This window comes from Ursus arctos, unplaced genomic scaffold, assembly GCF_023065955.2.
Source record: "Ursus arctos isolate Adak ecotype North America unplaced genomic scaffold, UrsArc2.0 scaffold_26, whole genome shotgun sequence".
NCBI lineage: Eukaryota > Metazoa > Chordata > Mammalia > Carnivora > Ursidae > Ursus > Ursus arctos.
This window is the reverse complement of record NW_026622941.1, coordinates 32,630,430-32,656,211: the sequence shown is the minus strand read 5'-3', so window position 1 is coordinate 32,656,211 and position 25,782 is coordinate 32,630,430. Positions and strand designations below refer to the sequence as shown.

General features: G+C 34.5%; 1 protein-coding gene across 2 annotated transcripts in view; it reads right to left on the bottom strand.

Annotated features, from left to right (window-relative positions):
• The window catches only part of CNTN1 (contactin 1), a 343,680-nt gene that overhangs the window by 86,960 nt on the left and 230,938 nt on the right, over positions 1–25,782 (bottom strand). For both annotated transcript variants that reach the window (XM_026502092.4, XM_044385537.3), the window contains one exon: positions 14,225–14,345. In XM_026502092.4, coding sequence (XP_026357877.1) covers positions 14,225–14,345 — 121 coding nt within the window. The remainder of the gene's footprint in view (positions 1–14,224; positions 14,346–25,782) is intronic.

Sequence of the window (25,782 nt, the reverse complement as noted above, 5' to 3'; positions counted from 1 at the left end):
ATATGAAACTCCCATAGGCATATACATTATAATGTAAAATATTTAAATATTTTGAATTAATTAATTTTAAAGCTAAAGAGCAAATTTTAAAATCAAGCTTTAAAACCATCTACTATATTGTTTTTGCTATTATCATTGTACAATATTGAGTAGCTTAAATATATATTTTTAAAATTACTATAATTTCCCCATTTATTAGGCCAGCCATAAATATATCATGGGCAAAAATAAAATTGCAAAAATCTGCATCTGTGACTTTCTATGGAATAAATATTTCTTACCAATAAAGAGGTCTACTTTTTAATTTTTCCACATTGATTATTTTACCTCATTCAATATACTTCAATTAGTGTTTGGTTATACTGTGTTCCAGCAATGAACTTGGATATTACATCTGAAGTCAGACTGCTTGGATTCAAATCTTGTTCTATTTAGTAGCTGTGTGACCTCGGGCTAGTAACTTAGCCTCAGTGTGACTCAATTTTCTTATGTGTAAATTGGGAATAATAATAATAATAATAATAATAATAATAATAATATCCATCTCTTAAAATGGTGCCCGGTAAGTAATAAGCCTTTAATAAATATTATATATCTTTATATGCTATAAAAATATATAATATATTGTATGGAATATGTATTTTTATAATATATATCTTTATAATATTTAATTATGTCCTATATTATACACTAAGTTATATAATTATATATCTTTTTTTTAATTTTGTATTAATAATACATGTCTTTTCACAGAATAAAGATTGGAGTTGCAAGTATATAATATTTTGCCAATATAAATTGAAATTACTTTTTAAAATCTGAACTAATTGCCATTTATTTAAGCTCATAAAGACTTTTAGATATCACTGATTACCTGTACTGCTATTGTAATTTGATATAATTGGCGTAATTGTCAGATGAATCTGGCATCATTAGTAAATATACCAGATGTATGAAGCCTATAATACAGCATATACCATGGCTATTAAGTTCTGTAAAGCTTTCCTCCTTTTTCTCCTGGAATCAGAGTGAGGAGCAGCAAGTTTGCTGTTTATTTTTTAAAGGAGCCATGGGTACAGACAGACTGTGTAGCAAAGAATAAGTTCCAGTTTACCAAAAGCTGACCAGTTTGATTATGAGACAAGGAGAGTCAGGAGCAAAGAAGAGGAGAAGAAATCTTCCAAGGAAATTTCTCTCACTGTACTCCAGTGAGGAAAGAGAAAAGTAATCTAAATTTATGTTAGTGTATGTTTTATAATGTTGTCTACCAGTTTATTATCCTCACAGTTTAAAGCTTAAGATAGGTGACTTATTCTGAATGAAGTACATACTTTGTTGATATATTTGAAAATTACCTTGAGTTTACATCAATTTACATTGGACTTACATTGAGAAAAACGATTCCAAATCATTGGGCTTTACTAGTAATTGGAATAGTTATTATTTTTACTAAAGTTTTTTTTTAAAAATAGAACTATTAATGAGTTCTAACTTTGAAACTATCAAGCTACTTTCTAAATTCTATATTTATTAAAAACAGATACACATTCCAGGTCATTATTTCAGTATTAGCATGTAACAGTTACTGCCCTCTAGTAGCTTTTTGAATGTGTTGATCTCAATAGAAAGGAGAATGCTCAATTTCTGGGTAGGCTTCACTATTAATAGATGAATCTCTGTGGTTTAGTGCCAAGTGGGGTCGGGATGCCTCAGGATGGAGCCTAGTCACTGTTCCAGCCAGTGTGGGCAGCAAGGGCCATTTTCCTGTCTCAGCCCTGAGAGAGCTGATGAGATGGAATCTTTAGTCTGTCTCTGTGGCAAACTTTCTTGGACAACACAAGTGGAAAGTAGAGGCAATTATCCAAGTATCTGAGGTAAATGTGTGTTTTTCTGACCCAAATACTTGAAAAACTACCTCAATTCTTCTTTTTGGTTTGACTATGATGATCTGGACACATCTTTCTGCCTATATAAGTGTATCTCTTTTCTGGATCTCTTCACTTAAGTCCATGAAGTTTGGGGGTGGGTGGTAAGGTGTGTGTATACTGGTATGCCTGTCTCACTTGGTATGTATACTACAGGAAACTTTTCTGTCTGTTCTTCCTAATTTTATAATGACTAAATTGATTAACTTCAAGTCCTTTTGAATTCATTTAGACATATCATGTCTCAATAATTTTGAATATAAATCCACAGTTGTGTATTTAATAACAATTTAAATTTTGGACTTTCTAAACACAATCGGTATATTTATACCAGATATCATGGAAATCTAAATTGCGATTTAACACCAGAAGTTCCACAAATTTTAACATGACGGCTGACTTTCTTTCCTTTCATTTTCACGAATATCCAAGGTCTCTGAATTAGCCATACAAATTGATCCAGGAGTTAGTAATTCAATCTCTTTCTAATAACTGTCTGTGGCTTTATCTTTTTCCACAATGTTTTAAAACTTTAACTACTACTTACAAGCATGTGCTGGACAATGGGAAGGGAAAGAGAGAAGAGCAGAAGTTGCAAGCAGTAACTTTTACTACTTAGTTGCAGCAATTCTAGAACGGGCTTGGTAATCTTTATGGTACTATACCAAATTAACTACAGAAAGTATGAGTAGTAGTAAAGTATTAGCTATAGAACTTTTAAAAATTAACTATCAATTTTATTTATGCATATAAGTAAAATCTGGAAGAAGCCTCATACTGTGAGAAAACTGGACTGGGTTTCCAAGATGATTGTCACTAAGTACATGGGTAATACAGGGCAAATCTGAGTCCAACTTTACAAAATGAAGAGATAGGAATTATCTAGATAACTTCTAGGATTAATTCTAGATTTAAAATTGTATATTCAAATTTGGACATAAATGCAGAGATTTCATATAGCTACTGTGAAGAAGTTAGGAGGAAACAAGATGCAATTAAGGCATGATTTGACAATAATACAACCAATAAAACCTTTTTATCTCAAAGAAAATGTTTATCGACTCTGTATTTTTTAAAGAAAGAGTACTAATTAACCTGTAACAACAATTTCTGAGTAGATGCATCAGAACCAATTTTGCCTGGACAGCAAAGAGACGTATGCTCTGGGTATGAACTCTGCTAATATACAACAGCTGGGAGTAATAAATACTCAAGAGCATTTCCCGTAGAAAAGACCACTAGCCAACCATTGATGATTTAAAATATAGCAATATTACTCAGACTAAAAAGTATATTGACAGCTTCCATCAGATTATTTATTTGGCTGTTATCTTAACTTCTTCAAAACAGGTTTTAAAACTGGGTTAGTCATCAACCAAAATGATGTCTTTAAGAAAGAGTCTGGTAACCACGTCATTAGGCCAAGTAATAAAAACTTCAACAGATTACATCAAATAAAGATGGCATCTAACTTGCAACCATTTACATTCTGCAACTGTATTTTGGCTTTAGAATAAAGTGGAAAGCTTCATACATACACAAACACGCACACACACTACTCATCTAAATAAAAATCTACATAAAACAATATGAATATAAGCCTCTGATATAAACAGTTCACACTTGATTTGGGATACAATGATTTATACAGTTTTTGTGTTGCCTGTTCAATTTCAGCTACTCTTTTTCCAAAATGTTTCCAAATTTCACGTAGTATATGTTAGGGTTTGAATATTAGACCAAAAAAAAAAAAAAAGTTTCAGGGGCACCTGGGTGGCACAGCCGTTAAGCGTCTGCCTTCGGCTCAGGGCGTGATCCCAGCATTATGGGATCAAGCCCCACATCAGGCTCTTCTTCTATGAGCCTGCTTCTTCCTCTCCCACTCCCCCTGCTTGTGTTCCCTCTCTCGCTGGCTATCTCTATCTCTGTCGAATTAATAAATAAAATCTTTTAAAAAAAAAGTTTCAGGTAGTGGAAGTCTTTTTTCTTTTGTTTGTCTTTATTTATTTTCAAAGATTTTATTTATTTATTTGACAGAGAGAGAGACAGCCAGCAAGAGAGGGAACACAAGCAGGAGGAGTGGGAAAGGAAGAAGCAGGCTCCCAGCAGAGCAGGAAGCCCGATGCGGGGCTTGATCCCAGAACCTGGGATCACGCCCTGAGCCGAAGGCAGACGCTTATGACTGAGCCACCCAGGCGCCCGTTTTGTTTGTCTTTAAATCTCAGATTTATATTAAGAAATTTTGTTTAATATGGTATATAAGATGTAAAAAAAGGGGGGCATCTGAAAAGTATAGTCTTGACTGCACTTTCTATTTGGCAATTTTAGTGGTAAACGTTATGTTCAGCTGAGTGTCAGAAAGGTCTTCCTAACATCTGGTAGCACAACGCCAAGAATATTTATAATACAGCAGAAATACCATGGAAAGTGGTAAAACACGGATGTCAAAGCCTAATTTCTTGCTTTTGTGACCTAATTTTATAGTCCATTTTTGAATGTTGTCCAAAAGCGCACTCATGAAAGAGAATTTTGGTTTGGCAAGCTGCAGAAATATTCCCACAAGTGCTGCCGAATAAATCCTGAAAAATCTTTCCCTCTAAAGGACACTCTTTTAGCTGAAGAGTTTAAGTTTTCCAGAAATGTCTTTTGTTAAAGAACTTTCATACAGGGCTCTTCATGTGTGTCAAAGCTTGCTTGATGAAGCAACCTGAAGTGTATTTTTATGGACCTAAGACCTAAAACATTTACTATAACAGCAACAACAAGGACATTTATATCAATTCTCTTAGTTTGGATTTTATTAAGGAAGCCTAAAAACATTTGAAGTTTAATAACTTAGACTAATATGTTATTATAAAAAAAATACATAAATTTTATAAATAAAATGTTTTTAATATCTTAAAAACATTTGAAGTTTAATAACTTAAGAATAACAGGTTCTTTTTTTATTATTTTGAACTAAGCATAGTTTTAAACTATAAAGATTTTTTTAGATATTAAGCAATTTACCGTTGTTTGAGTTCGAAATCCCTTTGGCTACATTATATACACATCTGTTCTAAAAGTTTAATTCTGAAGTTACCTCCTTCACTGATAAACGATATTATTTTTAGTTGAGTTTATATATGCTCTCTTGGTAGGAAAAAAAAACCTTTCACTAAAGTCGTTTATAAGCACCTTTAAATGTCATAATACCAAGAATGGCATTATAATCTCTTGTAAGGTTATCTTAATTTTTATATTAGTGCTCTAGTTGGGGAATGTTTCATCATATTATGTTTTTATTTTTTCCTTACTGTTGATACATAGTCAGATTAAGTAATTCTGTGACTAACTGTAGAGGTTTTGAAGCTAAACTATCCTACTTAGTGGGACTCAGGCTTTAAGTTCAGTTGTGGTAAAATGATGATGAAGCAGAGGGAAAAACTCATGGACTTAGCTCTTCTCCCCACCTGGGCTGTTTTCCATTCTCATACTACTCATGGCCTTTATATCAGAGCTCCCGTCTGTGGCTTCTGGCAAAACATTAATATCACTTCTTCAGTTGTCTGCTGATTGACTTCTATTTGGTTTGTGTAGGACACACTGGAGCAAAAGAGGACCTTACTATCTTATGAAACACATTTCTAAAGTAATTTATCCCCAAAATACATTTGATAAAAAAATCAATACATTGATAAATAATCACTTGCAAACTATTTTCCATGTATTCCCCAGAACAACAATTTCTAAATATCAGTTAGAGACCACTTTATAACAATCATCTTAGGACCTTATTAAAAATAAAGATTGGCCAACCCAAGCCCGGTGGAACATTTTGTCGCTTTGGAACGCTATATTATTTTGATGTCCTCCATAATCATACTAGAAAAATATATTTAGTATTTATTTAAAAGAAAGATAGAAATGCATAGGGGGAAAAAAGACTGAAGAAGGAAGAGTTCTGGGGAAAAAAGCAGAACACACACGCTGTCCTCCATTGCCTTCAGTAATTCAGCTCTGGTCCTAAAGCTGCAAGGCCCACTTGGTTTTTTCCAGGTCTGGAAGTTAACTGAACCCACTGCCTTAGAAGCAAACTTGCTCAAACATTATCTCCAGGTATGCCGTACTCCACTTCTTCTAAAATTATACTATCCTCAAAAAAAAAAAAAAGCACATAAGTACTTATTTTTTCTAATATTTTCAGTGTATTATATATTCAGTGATTTTTTTTAAACTTCCTGTTTGAGACAACTGTAGACTCGCATGCAATTGTGAAAAATAATGCAGGGAGATCCTGTATCTCCTTTGCTCATCCCTCACCATAACATTTTGTATCACTAAAGTACAATAACACAACCAGAAAATTTACTTTGTTGTAATCCATCAACCTTATTCAGATTTCACTAGTTTTACACACCTTCATTTGTGTGTCTGAATGTTTGTTTAGTTCTGTGCAACTTTTAGTTTTCTCCATCACAGTCATAGAATAATTTCATCATAAGGATTCCCTGTGGTATCCTTTCATGGCCACATCTACTTCCCTTCCTCTCCCTCTCTAACCCATGACAACTATTAATCTATTTCCCTTCTCTATAATTTTGTCATCTCAAGAATGCTATGTAAATGGAATCATACGGTTTGTGTTTGAGATTGGCGTTTTTCATTCAGCATAATTCCCTTGAGATACATGTGCGTTGTGTGTTTCACAGATCATTTCTCTTTTACTACAGAGTAGTATTCCATGGTACTGATGTACCACAGTTGAACCATTCACCTATTGAAGGGCATGTGATTTTCTCCAGGTTTCGGCTATTATGAATAAAGCTGCTATGAACATTTGGACACATATTTTTATGTGAACAGATGTACTTTTATCTCTGAGATAAATGCCCAGGAGGGCAACTACTGGGTTGTATGACAAGCACATGATTAAAAACTGCCACACTCATCATTTCCAGAGTGGCTGTCCCATTTTACATTTTCATGAGCAGTGTGTGAGTAACTCACTTTCTCTACATCACTATTTTTTTTTTATTTTAGTCATTCTGATAGGTATGTAAGATATATCATTGTGGTTTTAAATGGTGCCTTTCCTAATGGCTAATGATGTTGAATGCCATTTATATGTTTATTTGCCATTTGTATATCTTCTTCATTGAAATTTCTGCTCATGGCTTTTGTCACTTGTCATATTGGATTGTTTTAGAATTTGGGGAATTCTTTATATATTCTATACATAAATCTTTTGTGGAACATGTGGTTTGCAAATATTTCCTTTCAGTCTGTAGCTTGTCTTTTCATCAACTTCACAGAGACTCACAAAGCAAAAATTTTTAATTTTGATGAGATCCAGTTTATCACTTTTTCATCTTATACATTATGTTTTTGGTGTCAAGCCTACAAACTCTTACCCTACTCCTAGCTGCTGAACATTTTCAACTTTATTATTTTTCCTAAAAGTTCCATAGTTTTACATTTTACATTTAAGTCCATGATTCACTTGGAGTTGATTTTGTATCATGTTTGAGGTTTAGGTCAAGGCTCTCTCTTTCTCCTTCTCTCTCTCTCTCTCTCTTTTTTTTTTTTTTTTTTGGCTTATGAATGCTCAATTGTTCCAACATCATTTATCAGAAAGATTATCTTTTCTCCATTGAATTACTTTTGCATCTTTGTTGAAAATCATTTGAGCATATTTCTATGAGTTATTTTGTGTGTCCAGTGCTGATGCACCATCAGCCAATGCTGATGCTTTCATCAAGCCAATCTTTAATCCAACTTTGCCAACCTCATCCCAGTGCTATTAATTCAAAAACTTCCAAGAGAGGGCTTAGAATTGTCCATCTTTAATCATAGTGGTAAATCTACAGCCACATATGGGAACCCTGCTCAGAGGTTACACAAGAATTTTTCATGAATCTTTGCTGAAGTTGGTGGTGAGGAAGTAGAGGATAGCAGGTGACTCTGTGACTCTCATTTGTTAAATTAATTAAGAAATATTTAACATTTAGGGAAAGTTACAAAAAATAAGAAACAGCCACTTATGTTCTCATCACTTGGCTTAAGGAATGAAACATTACTTATAAAGATGTAGTTTCTTGTGGGTCCCCTCCCTCCTCAATCACATTCTCCTCCCCCTTCTGTCTCCAACCCCAGAGGTAACTTCTCTCCTATATTTTATGATTATCATTTTCACACATTCTCTGTATTTGACCATATAAAATATACACACACATATGCATATACAAACATATACAGAGATACACATCTCATTTGTTATTTTATTACAAGTCTGAAGTAAAAGCGACTACTAACTTCATCAGAGGGTAAATTATAATTCTCATCAGCCTTCAAACCTAGACCACAGCATATCCTGAAGTCTGGTTTAGCTCATTTTGCTTAGGTTTACCCACATGTTTACTAGTTTCTTTGTTCACCATGCTTTCTGACATCTCAAAATTTAATTCTGGGATTATTTTCTCTCTTCCTGAATTTTACTCATAGACATTCCTTTATACGTAACAGTTTCTTGGGGGATAAACTCTGTTACTGTTTGTCCAAATATAACTTTATTTTTCTTCATTATGAATGATAATTTGTCTGGATATACACTTTTTGATGGACAGTTACTTTTCATTTAGCATACTGAAGACATTACTCTATGGCTGTAGTAGTATCTGTGGCCACATACCAAATTACCCCAAAACCAAGTGGCTTAAAACAACAATAAACATTATCTCTCACAGTTTCTGTGGATTAAGAATTCTTGAGTGGCTTAGCTGGAGAGTTCTTGATGAAGATTTTGGACAAGTCACCTTTTCAGGTGACTACCTGAAAGCTTTCCTGTAGGCTTTCTAGATGGCTTACTTTAACGACCAGGAAACAGATGCTGGTTATCAGTAGGTCTTCTTATTTCCCCATGTAGGCTTCTCTACAAAACTGCTGAAATGTCCTCATGACAGGACACCTAGCATCCTCCAGATCGAGAGTTCCAAGAACCGAAGGAGAAGAAGTGATGCTATTTATGACAGTGTTCAGCAATGTCACTTCTGTTGGCGTATACAGCAACTCCCAGTGTAAAAGGGATTATTTAAGGGTTGGTATACCAGAAAGCATGTGGAGGCCATTATGAATTCTGGCCCCCCAGGCACTTTGTGACATTTTTTTTTTTTTAATTTTGTGACTCTTTATTGCTAAAGCTGAGTGGTCTGTGGTCAGTGTATTGCTATGCCTTTGCAAAAATATATATATATATATATATATATATATTTTTTTTTTCCCCTCTTGCTGCTCTTATAATCTTCTATTAATTTTTAATGTTCTGCAGTTTGATTTTCATTAATTGTTCTTGTGTTTCGATTCTTAAAAATAAGAAGCCATAATTGTCACTAATTTTCCAAAATTTGTAGTCATTATCTTTTTGAAAACTTTTTCTCTCCTACTTTATCTAATATTTCTTCTGGTAATCTGATTTGACAAATATTATTTTCTCATTAGATCTTTAATATAATAATCTCATTTTCATAATCTGCTTTGTTTCTCTGTGATGAAATGCATTTATTTCCTCATATACTATCTCTTAGCTCCCCAATCCTTTTCTAATCTGTCTCTAATTGTTTAACCTATCTATTGATTTTTTATTTTCAATGTTTGTGGTTTTCTTTTATAGATATTATTTTTGTTTTTTTCCTCCAAATTCTCATTTTTATAGTATCTTGTTTCCAACTCATTTTTACCATTTCCTCTTTCATTTATTGAAAGATTTGGGCAAGAATATTCTCATTCTTATTCCCATAATTAGAATATGTAAAGTACTCTGAACTCAAACACTATTGTTGTCTATCAATCTAACTCTTAATTCTCTTTCACTATGGCTTGCTTGTCATTTTTGACATAATTTCATATTTGACTTATCTAAATTTGTCAGATTCCTGAAGGGGCTGGTTTGAAGGCTCACTATTTAGAGAGGGTAGTGTTTTGCCTTCGTCAGGGCTGTGAGGAAGAATGTATATTGATTTATCCAAAAATTGTGGTGCTTTTTGTGAGAGAGTTTTAGAACATTGAATGAGCATATGGCCAGTAAAGTAAATAGTTTTGATTTCTTCTAATCGGTGCAACCTGAATTCTATATATAGGGCTTCCAGGACAATATTGCTTGAATAAAAGTTACGTTTGCAAAAATAATCTCTATACTGTACAAAGACTAGCAGAAATATATCCAAAGTGAAAGGACAGAAATAGCATAAAAAGCAGCTTTGAAAATCAAAAGTGAAATTACATAGCCAATATGACTCCAGGATTTGAAATTGTTTACATTACTGGAGGAATGGACAATATGTGCCACTTTTATGGTCTAATCCTTGAGCACCTGTGGACTGAATTAGTGGGTAAAAAAATTGAAGTGCTATAGATTTTTAAACATGAACATTTATGGCTCCTACAAAGACAATGACTTATAAATGATTATTGAACCATTTTTTGTAAACTCTTTTTAGTTGATAACATTTGCTATTCTTTTCCTTATTTCTCAATCCTATCATACATTAAACAGATAAAAGGTAGGAGGCGAGTTTTCTCTGGGTAAAAAGCTCCATGAAATCAGATCCAATGTTACATTTTCCTTTGGCTATGTTTTTCCTATATTTAATTTCAGTTTTATAGTTACAAGCACTCAGATTTAACTAATTCATTGCCTCTATTCTAAACTCAGTTTAAAATAATAATGAAAGGTATAAGCCTAAAATACATTTTTCTCTCTCATACAAATTACTTTTATCAAACTTTACACACATACCCACCAATCCATGATTATTAACACACACACACACACACACACACACACACACACGGATAGCAGCAATAATTTTCATTATGTATTCATTCCCTTCAAGGTAACACAGGCTAAAAGAAACCACATTGTCTAAGTTATGTCTGAATATTTCTACTTTCATTTCATAGGGCATAACAGTTTATGCACTTAACTAGCTTTATTGCCCCCAAAATTTCTCAGTGATCATCAGGAAATTACTTTCTTCTCTAATCTGTTCACTGTCCCACTCACAGCACTAATTTCAGAATCTGCAATTTAGGTCACTGACATCTGAATACAACTAGAATTATTTCATCTAAAACCTGGCAATTCTTATAGATATCTAATGTCTAATATGTAACATATTTAATATGCTTTGAGTTAGATATATTCTTGAAAGGTTGAGTAAAACTTGAATTTTTCCAGAAGTAATTCATAATCTAAATGAGCTATTAGAGGGGCGCCTGGGTGGCACAGCGGTTAAGCGTCTGCCTTCGGCTCAGGGCATGATCCCGGCATTATGGGATCGAGCCCCACATCAGGCTCCTCCGCTATGAGCCTGCTTCTTCCTCTCCCACTCCCCCTGCTTGTGTTCCCTCTTTCGCTGGCTGTCTCTATTTCTGTCGAATAAATAAATAAAATCTTAAAAAAAAAATAAATGAGCTATTAGAGCTCACTACACGGAACTTGTTAGGGTTTTTAAAAATTATTATTAGCATGAAGTGAATAATCATCCCTTAGTTTCTCTTTTTAGAGAGTCTTGATCTAGATGAGGGAAGGAAAGAAAAACAGGTTAAGTTTCTTGGCCTTGCTGGCTTTGGAAATCTGATGAAAATTATAAATCCTCTTCCCAGGGCAATGTCACATACACATGAAATTTTGCATACAATTTCAAGAGGTCCATGAACCCCTTTAAGCCTGTCCATGGACTCCCGGACTGTCCAAACAGATTATGATTCCCTTGACTAGATGAAAACACATAATTAAGTGGATAAATGGACCAATAATATTACTTGACGTATACTATATTTTCTTATATACTACTCATCATTACTATAATAAATATAGAAAATCACTTAATTTTATATCCCATGACTTTAGTATATAAAGCATATTTGAAGGTCTAATTTATATACATTTTTTGACACAAGCTATGCACGTATGTATTTGACTATTTTAATTCCAAATTTCTCTTGACATAAAAGAAATACCTTTTAGATTATTAGAAATAAAATTTGGAGAATGATTACAATTTGTAGGCTTTTAACAGGGCTAAGTAATACTTTTCATCTACCTGTATAGTTTTTTTAATATCCTGCCATAGTGTAGGGACTTAAATGTTATATCATATTTCTACTGAGTGCACTTGCCAGGTTCCATTGCTTTAAAGTATTTTTCCTGGAACTAAAAAGCTTAAAGAAAACACTTAATATATCCATGCAATACCTGCAATAGTTTCTTTTTATTGGTTTTACCTCTGTAAAAAAAATACACATTATATGATTGCTAATTACCTAAGTGTGTGTGGATAATAGCATTGATGCTCTTTGATTGTATTTGTCTAACTTCCTCTTCCCTCTCAATACTGGGAATTTACCACATTATAATTACATGAAAATACTGCTGTACAGCGTTGTAACAAACCCCTATTGTTTGTTTTTGTTTTGTTTTGTCTTTAGAGAGGGAAAGAAAGAGGGAGAGGCAGGGGGTGGGAAGGGAGAGAGAGAATCTTAAGCAGGCTCCACACCCAGGGCAGAGCCCGACATGGGGGCTCTAGATCATGACCCCAGCTGAAATCAAGATTTGGGCGCTTAACCCACTGAGCCATCCAGGTACCCCAAACATAACCCTATTATAACATTAATGCAAATTTTTAAAATATGCAAACAATTTCAATTAAATATGTACATAGGCTATTGCTGAAAACGGCTTTACAGCTAGTAGTCAACTAGAAAGAACAGTGAACTAGTCCATCCATCTCTCTGGCAACTCTTGAATGTAATAGATGTCCCAGATCATAAAATACTTTTAATGAAAATACAGAACTTAAATGAACTTTCTTCGATTTAGCATAGTGATATATGGAATGAATGTCTAAGTTCATTTGGATAAAGAAACTTCAGCTGGACTTCTATCACTCTATTGGAGAATATGTTCAGCTGAAATAAAGGGCTTTTCAGCATTTCCCCATATGGAGACTTGAGGACTCCATATTACCACTACTCTAGAGGGAACTGCAGGAGATGTATGAGGTTGGGTGAAATTCTATTGATCCAGAGGGGTATGAAGACAAACCACAGATATCATCTCACTTACTAATTATTTGTTTAATTGTGCAAAAACTGACTGAAAAAATGTGCAATAAATAATAGCCAATAAATATTTCTAGTAGATGAAATGTGAAAAGATAAAAATTTTAACATAAAAAAGAATAAAATAAAAATTTTAACGTGACACAGAGTTCACAGAGAACTATGAAACTATGGAATGAAATTCTGCAGCTCACTTAAGGATTAATAAAAAATGCATATGTGAATTTCACAACCTAGTAGAGAAGATAACTCACGTGCACAGATTGCTATAAAACAGATTAAAGAAAGTGTTAACTGTTAATAAAGTTAAGAAGAGAGGGAGACGTATTTGGGACATTAGGAAAGAACTCATGAATTTGGTGATACTTGAGCCTAGCCTTGAAGGATAGCTTAAGATTTGGACAACAAACAATGACCATAGGACATGGAAGTAATACTATGAACCAAGGAATGGAGGTAGAAATTCTAGGATATTTTTGTGGACTGGTTGGACAGTGGAGTTGGTTACATGGAATGGTAAAAAATAGAGCTAAACAGGCTGAAGTCAATACATGGAGCTTTTTGGTGCTTGGCTAAAAGGAGTGGTCTTTATTCTGTAGGCAGTGAGTGAAGAGCAATGAATGATGTTTTGAGCTGTCCTCACAGCTATACAGCAAAGGTCAGTATCAAGGCAGTTGTACTTTCAATAAGGGTGTATTACAGCACATTCTCAATTATATATAAGAACAAAAGCACTAGACTAACAACCAGTAACAAATAGAAATATGATACATGTATAAATTAACTTTTTATTCTACAACGATAGTGACAAATATGTAACAATTGAGGTTATAGTAAACAGCATCAGTATGTTTTTTTCCATTAAAAAAAAATACAAAAGGAAACAACACTATACCCAACACATGAAAAGTATTAGCAGAAATTGAGAACTTCTGGTAAATACTAAGTTTAAAAGCACATTTAGTAGGAGGCATGTGGTATAAGTTTCTAGAAGATATGTAGTTAGTAAAACAAACAAAATCAATGTTGTTTACTACTTGTCTGGCATAAGTCATTCTTAGGCATGGATGAGGAGCTGTTCTCAAGGACCAAGATTCTAAATATATAAGAATTCATACCAGAGTTACCAGAAGATTATACAATAGTTATGCAAGTCAAATACCTCTGGTTTCATAATTTGAAAATGTTGAAACTCTTACCTCGAACAACGAGGTCAGCTGAAGCTGAAGAATTGTCCACGATTGTCTGAGCGGTACACGTGTATCTACCAGCATGCTTCAGCTGGGCATTGCGGATAAGCAGTTCCCCGTTGGAATCCAGCTGTGAGCAAAAATAGCAGTCATTCACACCACTACAATCCTCACCAATTATATGGCATTTAGGATACAAGAGGTACGGTTTTCCCCTACCAAAATGAGCACCATTAAAAGGTATCTCTTTTTTAGACATAATTCTGTCCTTACTTAGGTTACTTCAAGTCTGTCTTCAGTATCTCAAGTGAAAAGTAAAGTGAGTGAATGAATTAAGATCCTTTTTAGCCCAAATATCTTTAACATTTTATTATTTCTATTATCAGAAGGCCATACAGAAATAAACTAAGGGATGAAACTATTTCATTCATATCTTTTAAAGATAAATGGTAAAGTCTAAAACTCTTCATGCTAAATACCAATGAGGATAAATAAATGGTATATGCCTTGGAAGAATTTGGTTTCGCAAAGCCAATCTAATTGATTAATTTCAAGATGTACTATAGTTAATTACACAAAGATACTAAAAGTGTGAGAAACTGTCAAAATGGACAATTCTAACATTTTCGGTTTTGGTCAAAACATAAGCTGCAAGTGAGCAAGGATTTTGTTTCTTTCACTGCTCTATTCCCAATGTTTGTTCAATATATACTTTTTGAAGAAGGCTTGAGGGACTCTTGCTTGTGAGAGATAAGGCACCATTTCAATGCGATTTCTAAAAATAGCTAATATTTATTGAATGCCCACTCTGAACCAGGCCCTGGGCTACGCAAGTGTGTGTGTGTGTGTGTGTGTGTGTGTGTGTGTGTGTGTAATCGCATTCTCTTCTGACAACAGTCCTATGAGATAGTCCTATCCTGGCCATAGTTTTTTAAAGATAAAAGTGAGACTTAGAGTAGTCAAATAATTTAAGGTCACTGAGCTTGTTTGGTAGTGGGAGCATCCAAAGTCCATGCTCATTATCTCCAAAGTATTTATCTAGAGAAAAATTTGGAAAACTCAATTATTTTATTTATTTATTTATTTGAGAGAGAGAGTGAGAATGAGTGGGAGGGGAAAGGAAGAAGGAGAGAGGATCTCCAGTAGACTCCCCACTGAGCATGGAACCTGATGCAGGGCTCAATCCAATGACCCCAAGATCACGACCTGAGCCAAAATCAAGAGTCAGATGCTTAACAGACTTCATGCCCCGGGAAAACTCAATTTTTAAGTAGACATTTTGTTTTCTTGAGAACTAAATGTACTGATTTACTATTCTAATCATAAATATCCAGCTATATTAAAGGATGAAAAATTAATGGTTAACATTTTACACAATAGATGAGGATATTATTTATGTAATAGAATAGACTTACACATTTTTAAATTTTGATTTTTTTTAATGACTGCATGTGGAATGAATGCTCTGCTTCACCAAAGGTTTTGCCAGTGGCCCCTTCATATATTAAATTTCCCACTGGTTTTGGAAAGTGTTTGGGTTTGCTATACTTTTTTAATTACTGAGGTTAAGAATACAGGCGTACCTTGAAGATATTGTGGGTTCAGTTCCAGACCACCACAATAGAGCAGGTCTAATCAATTTTTAAAAATTTCCCAGTGCATATAAAAGCTATGTTTACACTATATTATAGTCTATTAAGTATGAAATGGCATTATGTCTAAAAAAGCAATGTACAGGGGCACTCAGTCAGTTGAGTGTCTGACTTGATTTTGGCTCAGGTCATGATCTCAGGGTCATGATCTCGGGTCACGATATTGAGCCCTGCATGGGGCTCCACACTGGGATTCTCTCTCCTTCTGCCCCTCCCACTCATGTGCTCACTCTCTCTCTTTCAAATAAATAAATAAATAAATAAATAAATAAATAAATAAATAAATAAATAAATCTTTTTTTAAAAAAAACAATGTACATAGCAATTTAAAAATACCTTACTGCTAAAAAATGCTAATCATCACATGAGCTTTCAGCAAGTCATAATATTTTGGTGGTGGAGTGTCTTGCCTTGATGTTGATGGCTGCTGACATGAGTATGGTGGTTGTTGAAGGTTGGGGGTGTCTGTGGCAATTTCTTAAAATAAGACAACAATGAAGCTTGCCCCATCAATTGACTCTTCCTTTCATGAAAGATTTCTCTGTAGCATGTGATACTGTTTGACAGCATTTTACTCACAACTGAACTTCTTTCAAAATTGGGGTCAATCCTCACAAAACCTGCTGCTGCTTTAACCCTGAGGTGATGTAATATTCTAAATCTTTTATTGTCATTTCAACAGTCTTCACAGCATCTTCACCAGTAGTAGATTCCATCTCAAGAAACCACTTTATTTGCTCATCCATAAGAAGCAACTCTTCATCTGTTCAAGTTTCATCATAAGATTGCAGCAATCCAATCACATCTTCAGACTGCACTTCTAATTCTAATTCTCTTGTTATTTTCACAACATTTGCAGTTACTTCCTCTACTGAAATCTTAAACCCCTCACAGTCACCCATGAGGGTTGGAATCATATTCTTCTGAATTCCTGTTCATGTTGATATTTAGGCCTCTTCCCATGAATTATGAATGTTCTTAATGGCATCTAAAACTAGGAATCCTTCCCAGAAGTTTTTCAATTTTCTTTGCCCAGATCCATCAGAGGAATGACTATCTATGGCAGCTATAGCCTTATGAAATATAGTTCTTAAATAATAGGACTTGAAATAAAACACTAATTTGAAAAGATATATGCACCCCCATGTTTATCACAGCCTTCTTTACAGTAGTCATGATAGGAAAGCAACACAAGTGTCCATCAATAGATGAATGGATAAAAAAGCTGTGATACACATACATATATACACACACAATGAAATATAAGTCATAAAAATGAAGGAAATATTTACTTCTTTACAACTTGGATGTCTGATTTGAAGTGAAATAAGTCAGATGGAGAAAGACAAATGCCATATAATTTACTGATATATAAAATCCAAAAAACAAAATGAAAGAACAAATAAACAAAGAAACAGACTCAAATACAGAGAACAATCTGGTGGTTGCCAGAGTGGTGGTTGGTGGGGGAATGGGCAAAATAGAAGAAAGGGATTAAGAGGTACAAATTCCCAGTTTTAAAATAAATAAGTCATGGAGATGAAAAGTACAGCATAGAGAATATAGACAATAATTTTGTAATAATGTTGTATGGTGACAGATGGTGACTACACTCATTGTGTGAATATTGAGTAATGTATAGAACATGTTGAGTTACTATGTTGCACACCTGAAACTAATATAACATTGTACATCAATTGTATTTCAACAATAAATTTAAAACAATAATAAGGCTTGAAAGTTGAAATTGCTCTTTGATCCATGGGCTACAGAATGGATGTTGTGTTAGCAGGCACGAAAACAACATTAATCTTGTTGTACATCTCCATCAGAGCTGTTTAGTGACCAAGTGCATTGTCAATGGACAGTAATATTTTGAAAGGAATCATTTTTTTTCTGAGCAATAGGTCTCAACAGTGGGCTTAAAATATTCAACAATATTGAATATTTTAAAATGTTGTCAACAGATGTGCTGTCAAACAGGCTTTGCTGTTCCATTTATAGAGCACAGGCAGAATAGATTTTGCATAACTCTTAGCAGCCCTAGGATTTTCGGAATGGTAAATGAGCACTGGCTTCAACTTAAATTTACCAGCTGCATTGGCCCTGAACAAGAAAGTCAGGCAGTCCTTTGAAGTTGTGGAGACTTTTAAATACCTATGAAAGTTCTAGATAATATCTTCTAATATAAGGTTAATTTGTCTACTTTGAAAAATCTGTTGTTCAGTGTAGCCACCTTCATTAATGATCTTAGCTAGATCCTCTGCGTAATTCAGGCAACTTCTCCATCAACACCTGCTACTTCACACTGCACCGTTATGTTATGGAGACGGCATCTTTCCTTAAACCTCATGAACCAACCTCTGCTAGCTTCACACTTTTCTTCTGCAGCTTCCTCACGTCTCTCATCCTTCATGAAATTGAATAGAGTCAGGGCCTTGCTCTGGATTAGGCTCTGGCTGAAGGGGATGTTTTGGCTGGTCTGATCTTCTGTCCAGACCACTAAAACTTTCTCTATACCAGCAATAAGGCTGTTTTGCTTTCTTATTATTCACATGTTCTCTGGAGGAGCACTTTTAATGTCCTTCAAGAACTTTTCCTTTGTATTCATAACTTGGCTAACTGTTTGCTGCAAGAGTCCTATCTTCAGGCCTATCTTGGCTTTCCACATGCTTTCCTCTCGAACCTTAATTATTTCTACCATTTGATTTAAAGTGAGAGATGTGAAACTCTTTCTTTTACTTGAACACTTACAGGCCATCATTGGGCTATTGGCCTGATTTCAATATTGTTGCATTTCAGGGAATAAGGAGGGCCAAGGAGAGGGAGAAAGTCAGAACAGCTAGTCAGTGGAGGAGTCAGAACCCACACAATATTTATTAAGTTTGCTGTTTTATATGGCTACATTTCTTGGCACCCGAGAACAATGACAATTGTAATATCAAAGATCAGTGAACACAGATCACCATAACAAATATAACAATAATGGAAACTTAAAATATTGTGGGAATTACCAAAATATGATCCAGAGACACAAAGTGAGCAAATGCTATTGGAAAAATGGTGCTAATAGATTTGCTCAACAATGGGTTGCCACAAACCTTCAATTTTAAAAACACATTATCTGCAAAAAGCCCTAAAGTGAAATGCAATAAAACGAGATATGCCTGTAATTGCTAGTTATAATCTGAGCAGATTGATTCAGTTCGTTGTAATAGAATGCTACTATCTCTATATAAAGAACTGATCGGTGGCCACACACCTGTGGCCCTGATGTTAGCCAGTCTTCGTAAAAATGTAGCTAGAGGTTATACAATTTAATGTCAGTTGGGGGTCTTCCTGTATCTTGAGGTCTAGATTGGCTAAAAATCTGGTTTCCAAGATTTCTGCAAATTCCTTGAGTAGGAGAGTACCTCCCTTCTGTTCCAATGGTCAGTTATTTCATTCTCACACCAAGGAGTACCAGACAAGAAATTCAGCCCTTTCCCTATTTTGTCATAAACCTAATAACACAAAGTACTCCCTAGTAAGGTTTACTGAATGGAAGATGATGGAATTGGCTGTATCCCACAAGGCAGGGCAAATCAACATTGAAAATTACCATTCACTACATATTTCTATTCTTAAAAGTCCTGTTGGTTATATTTTCACTAGGGATTTCCCAGTGACCTTCCTGGTACCCATTACCACTCCCATCTCCTACTTCTTTCTGCTCTTCTTTTCTTGCCCCTGTAACAGAGAATTACTCTGTTTTCCTCATGTAAAGCTTCTTAATTCTATGACGGTTGCTTGGATCAGATAATACCTATTCTTTAAAACCTGACTTTCTGTTCTTAGATATTTTTTTTTCCATTTATCTTGAACTCCTCAATTCATTTTAATCCGGTATCCACCTCTTCAACCTATTTTACCTCACTTCTGATAGCATTTGATCTTTTCCCACATATTCGACTTTCTAATCTTCTATGACAATACACTTCACAGAAACTTTGAGGACATTCTCAACCCTCTTCTTCTTCAACTTCCTTATAATTTCATCATAAATTCTTGAATTTATCCATTCCTTCCATCACTACTGTCTCTTTCCTTTTCTAAGCTACCAACATCTTTCACTGAACTACTATTCTTTGGTCACGACCTCCATCCCTGTTCTACTCTATTCTTTTCTCTCCTTGGCACCCAGGGTGACTTTTTAAAAACAGCAGTATGACCAAATCACCCCTCTTTGTAAAAATACAACTCACTGAAAGCTTTAAAATGTTTCCTCTTCCTGGAACATGGCCAATCTGTCTCCATCTTCTAGATTCTGTCTCATATTCCAGCTCAGCTAGTGCCATATCATTTACTCTGCTCTCTAGAACATTCCCTTGATAGGACCTTAAATGCATCTTGTTCTCTCCCATCTCTGGTTCTTGATGGTATTTCCTCTCCTGGAATGTGATCCCCTCATATCTCCACACTCTTATCACATTCACTTAAGTAAATACTCTTCACTCACCAATACCAATTCATTTGCTCAAGCAAGGCTTTCCATTTTCTCTTGTTATATTTTGTCACTGCACCTTTTACCTTATGTCACATAATATATCTCAACTGCAATAAAATATCTGTACAATTATAGCATTAAAGCTGGCCTTCCTAGAGAACTCTAAGTTCTATGTGAGGAGGAAACATGCCTGTTGTGTTCATCATTGTATCCCTGTGTTATACACGTGCACAGCATATGCTACTAGACTGTAATTTTTTGAGGGAGGGACTAGGTTTTATTTATTATTACACACAAAATACTTATTGTAATATCTGACATACAGGAAGAATTCAGCAAATAAATATTACAAAAATGAATTAATAAATACCTATTATCTAAAATGTTTTTATGAAACTCTTTTAGTAATTTTGTATGATTTTTTCAGGTAAGATAATGACAATGTTATAAGATAAAATAACTGAATTGAGAACAACTATTGGTATCCAGATACATGAGATAAACTGCCATTAATAATATATTTCAAAATATTTATGAGCTAATTTCATGAGGAAATAAAAGTTTTAGCAATAACGTGGAAATTTCTAGAAAAAAAATGCAGTGAACATATAAGGGAATGGAAACCTCTAAGTTTTCCAACCACGTGTATGTGCTGTAAAGAACTTGGCCTTGCCCCAAGAGAGGTCTGCTATTTCCTCAGCTTCTGGAAGGTAAACTAAAGTGTCTTTCTTTGCCTGGGTATCTTAGTCGTACTGGATAGTCGAACAACATGATTTAGAGTGGGTATTAGAAACACCTGTATCGTTTTAGACTTAGGGTCTGAAACAGTATAGTGACTTAGGGTAGGGGCTTTGGGTCATGTGGTATCAGTCAATCTAGAGATTGACATTAACCATCTGGGCAATCAATCATGCCTACATGATTAAGCCCCAATAAACTCTCTGAACACCAAAGCTCAGGTGAACTTTCCTGGTTGGCAATACTCTGTGCACATTGCCACATACCTAAGCCGATAAAGTAATGAATCTTGACTCCTCAGAGACAGAACAATGGAAGCTCTGTATTTGGTACTTCTCCTAGATTCTTCCCTATGCACTTCTTCTGTTGGCTGATTTTAATCTGTATTTTCCTGTAATAAACTGTAACCATAAATATAATAGCTTTCAGGGAGTTCTGTGAGTCCCATCTATCAAATCAAAACAGAGGGTGGTTTTGGCATCTCCTGGAACTTGTAGTTCATTTCAGAAGTGGAGATGGTCTTGGGGATGGTACCCCTTTGTCATTGGCCCAACCCCTCATACTGCCTTACTAATATAGAATTCATCTAAGAAAAGAGGTAAAGAAATATTATTTTATTGTTTATAACTATTTTTAAAAATATTTGAGGCAAGGATAGAATAAATGTGTGTGTATGGTGAAGGTAATAATACGTTTTTCTTGAGCTGTCATAAAGGCTAATTGGCACATATTTCTGAGTAATTTTCTAGTGAGAAAAAATGCAATAATTTAAACACTGTATATTTGTAAAACACACTGTTTTAATATGTTTTCACATTCTTAATTAGCACGGCATTGTGACACTAAATATTCAGGAATGGAAAGATATTAAGTAAAATCTTTTTAAGTTATTATGACAAAGATAATATTTGAGGAAAATAGTGTTTGCATAAAAGTAAAAAGCACTTAGTTCTATTACATGCTTTCATTATATGAACTCATTTTTCTGATTGTTTCCTATGTCTAAATGAAAGATAATCCTGTTGCTAAACTCACACTATTTTCTTTAAAGATTTACCTATTTATTTATTTGAGAGAGAGAGAGAGAGCACAAGCGGGGTGAGGGTCAGAGGGAGAAGCAGACTCCCCGCCAAGCAGGGAGTCTGATGTGGGACTCAGTCCTGGCACTCCAGGATCATGACCTGAGCTGAAGGCAGACGCCCAATGACTGAGCCACCCAGGCACCCATAAGCTCATGCTATTTTAAGAAGTCATGTGATTAGACTGAAATTAAAAGAATAAAACACTTCAGAAATTTAAAATGTATTTTTAATTCAACTCCTCATAATAAAAAAAATTGAGGGCAGAAAAATGATATAAAAATAAACAAGTTGTGACACTGTAATTGCCTTTTAAAAAATATTTGTATTCTGTACACCTAATACTCTTTTTTCTCTTAATAAAATCGCTATCTTTCTCTACCCAGACTCTCAGTTTGAAACATATTGCTGTTTACATATTCACTTACTTTATTCTCAGAGAAATAATGTAGTCATAATTTTTATTCTTTTCACATGTAATGAGCAACACAAATTATTTTGTCTAAAAATATTATAATAAATTTATAGTTATTGTATCTTCTGAATAAACTCTTTAAACTTTTAATGAAACTATTCTAAAAGTTTACTGCTAAAGCACTTTTAAATGTCAGCTCTGTTTTAAATAACATCAGGACTTAGATAGGTAATGATAGACTCTTGTATAAAGCAATAATAAGCACTTTAACACTTATTTTCATTTGCTCTATATTTGGTAAAGGTGGCACTGAAATATCAGTGTGGCATTGAAATATCTCAAGAAGGAAAGCAGAGGAAAAATACACTATACTATTTCCAATATAGTTGTGTATGTATAAAAGCTTTCCTGAAATTTTTATAAATGGTAATAGCTCTTTCCATACCTCAGGAGAAGCTGAGGTTCTCAGTGGTTGACAGAACGCTTACAAAGCAAGTAAAGATCATGGACCTCAGCACATTCTAGCCACAAATTAGATACGAATGCTCTCTATATTTTCACTAAAAACCCACAGTTTGGCTGAATTACAAAATGCTTCCCTTCATGTGCGGAGAGTTGAATCACATACTGGAAATTGTGATAGCACAGCTGAGGGATGTTCCAAAGTGTAGATGTGGTTTACCACTTAGAAATTTCCCATATTTAAATCAAAAGACTTCCAAAATATAAATACCCCTTCCTTTCTTCCCCCTCCCCCATGAGCTAACTCTACAAATTCATCCCTACCATATCAATGCATCTGAAGTACTAAGTTGTATTAACAAGTTGAATTAATCATAAGGAACAAAGAAATGTGTTGGACGGTACATACGAGGTCGAGCTACAGCTTAGAGCTCATAATAGCTATATATCAACAAAAACATCTCTTTAGTTCCATTGACGCTCAGAAGGAAGGGGCAGATATGGGAGGTTGAAGGAAAGAATATCCTTTAAAGAGAATATTTTAGAAATTTATAAGCAAAAGCTATTAAATATGTTTGATGCATGCTATATCCATGAAAAATTATTATTATTATTATTATTAATTATTATTACTTTTGGCTTTGTTACAGAAGGAATAACTATAGCAAACGCATCATGGCAGCTGCAAACTTCACCACCACCATCACCAACATGATTTACAGCAAATACTTAGTGAGGGTTTCATAGGCACCAGGGACTATTATAAACAAATATTCTACATGTGCAGACTCACGTGCTCTTAACCGCAACTCTGTGAGATAGATAGTATTCTTAATCATATTTTAGGAACAAGGATGCATCACTACTATTAAGTACAGCCACCACTACTGCTAGTACTGTTGCTGTTGATAGAATACTTCCGCTGCTACTAATACTTCTATTAAAACTGCTTCTGCTACTTTCAATAGTGCTACTGCTGCTGTGGCTCCCTCTCCTGAGCTCCTGGGAATACCTGATCTAATTTAAGTGTCTTTTATATGTCCAGCAATGTGCTCGCTACTTTACATAATTTTCTTATTTAATTTTTATAATACTCAGGGAGATACTATTTATGCTTTCCTTTTATTGTACTTTTTAATAGATTTACTTATTTGAGAGAGAGAGCGGGGGTGGGGGGGCAGAACAAGAGAGAAAGAATCTCAAGCTGACTCCTCCCTGAGTGTGGAGTCCTCCATATCTCATGACCCTGAGATCACCACCGGACCTGAAATCAAGAATGGGAGCTCAACCCAACTGAGCCATCCAGGCGCCCCTATGTTTCCATTTTAAAAACAAGGAATTTGAGATTTTCAGTTAAGCGGCTGGCGGAAAGCTCCATAGTTAACACACATTACTGGTTTAACCAGGTCGAACTGTTGCCAAGATAGAGTTTTATGAATCAGACAATGGGATTTATGTTCACAGTTTGGTAGGTTAAAATGGGTAGCTTCTCATAGCAGAAAGAATACAATGTTATCAGTTTACGTATCTATTTATTAAATTTTTAATCTATTTAAATGTTCAGACATAACAAAATAGGAAGACTAGTAGAATACTATCATGGTTACCTGAATAACAACCATTAGATTCGACATTTGTAAATTTACCATGTTTGCTTTATCTAATTAGCTAGCTAGCTAGCTCTATCTTTCCTTGTCTCTATATACAATGTGTCCATCTATTATTGAACCCTAGAAAAACAAATTGCTGATACTATCATGCTTCATTCCTCAAATATTAGATTGAATCTCCCAAAAAGGCCATTCTGTTACATAATCACAAAACCATTTTCACACATAATGTAATTAACACTAATTTCCTAATATCACCTAATATTTAAGTTAGTGTTATTTTAAGTAATGTTTCAGCAGTAAGACCGCCTGAATGTGAAAAATATTTTTAAAGGTATGACTTAAAAATCTTATTAAAATCAAGTAATATCATCATGAATATAAAAACTTAAGTAAATTAAGAAAATGGTCTAGAATTATTACTAAGAGATCACCAAGTATTCGTAGAATCAATGGAAATGTTGACTATCCTTAAATTTGGCTATTTTGATGGCTGAAGAGTCCAATTTTGATCATTTGGAAAATTTTAAATTAAAATTCAAAAAGAAGAACATTTTCTGTAATCATTTTGACTGACGGACAAAACAACAAAGCCTTGGATTTAGACCAATATTTTAGCATTGAAAGCAAACTTGGATATTAATTCATATGGTTCTTACATTATTTCCCATTAGCCTTGGGGTTTTGAATATCTTCAAGGATCGCTTGGTAGAAGGAAGGGATCAGGTGGGAAGTTTTGTGGGACAGGAAGAAATGAGAGGCCCCATGATGTGGCCCTGTAGTCTCCCACACATACAACCACACATGCACACAATTTCTTTACTCGGAGCAACCTTCACCTTCACCTTTTTTTTTACTGGGCTTCTGATTTAAATGCCATTTGCAGAATGGATTCTGCTGCTAAAAAGTTGTCCTTGTCATTTTAAAACTTCTGATGTGGCTCAGCTTCCTCATATGGTAAATGAGACGCCTAGGGCTCAGAATGACCGTCCTGACTAACGTCATACAACTTGTCAAAGGCCAAACCAGATCGAAACTCCAGATCTTTAGACAATGTTCTGTTCTTAAAGACAAAATGAAAAAATTGGACAGATTTATTTGGAATATGCCAGCTAATGATGAAAT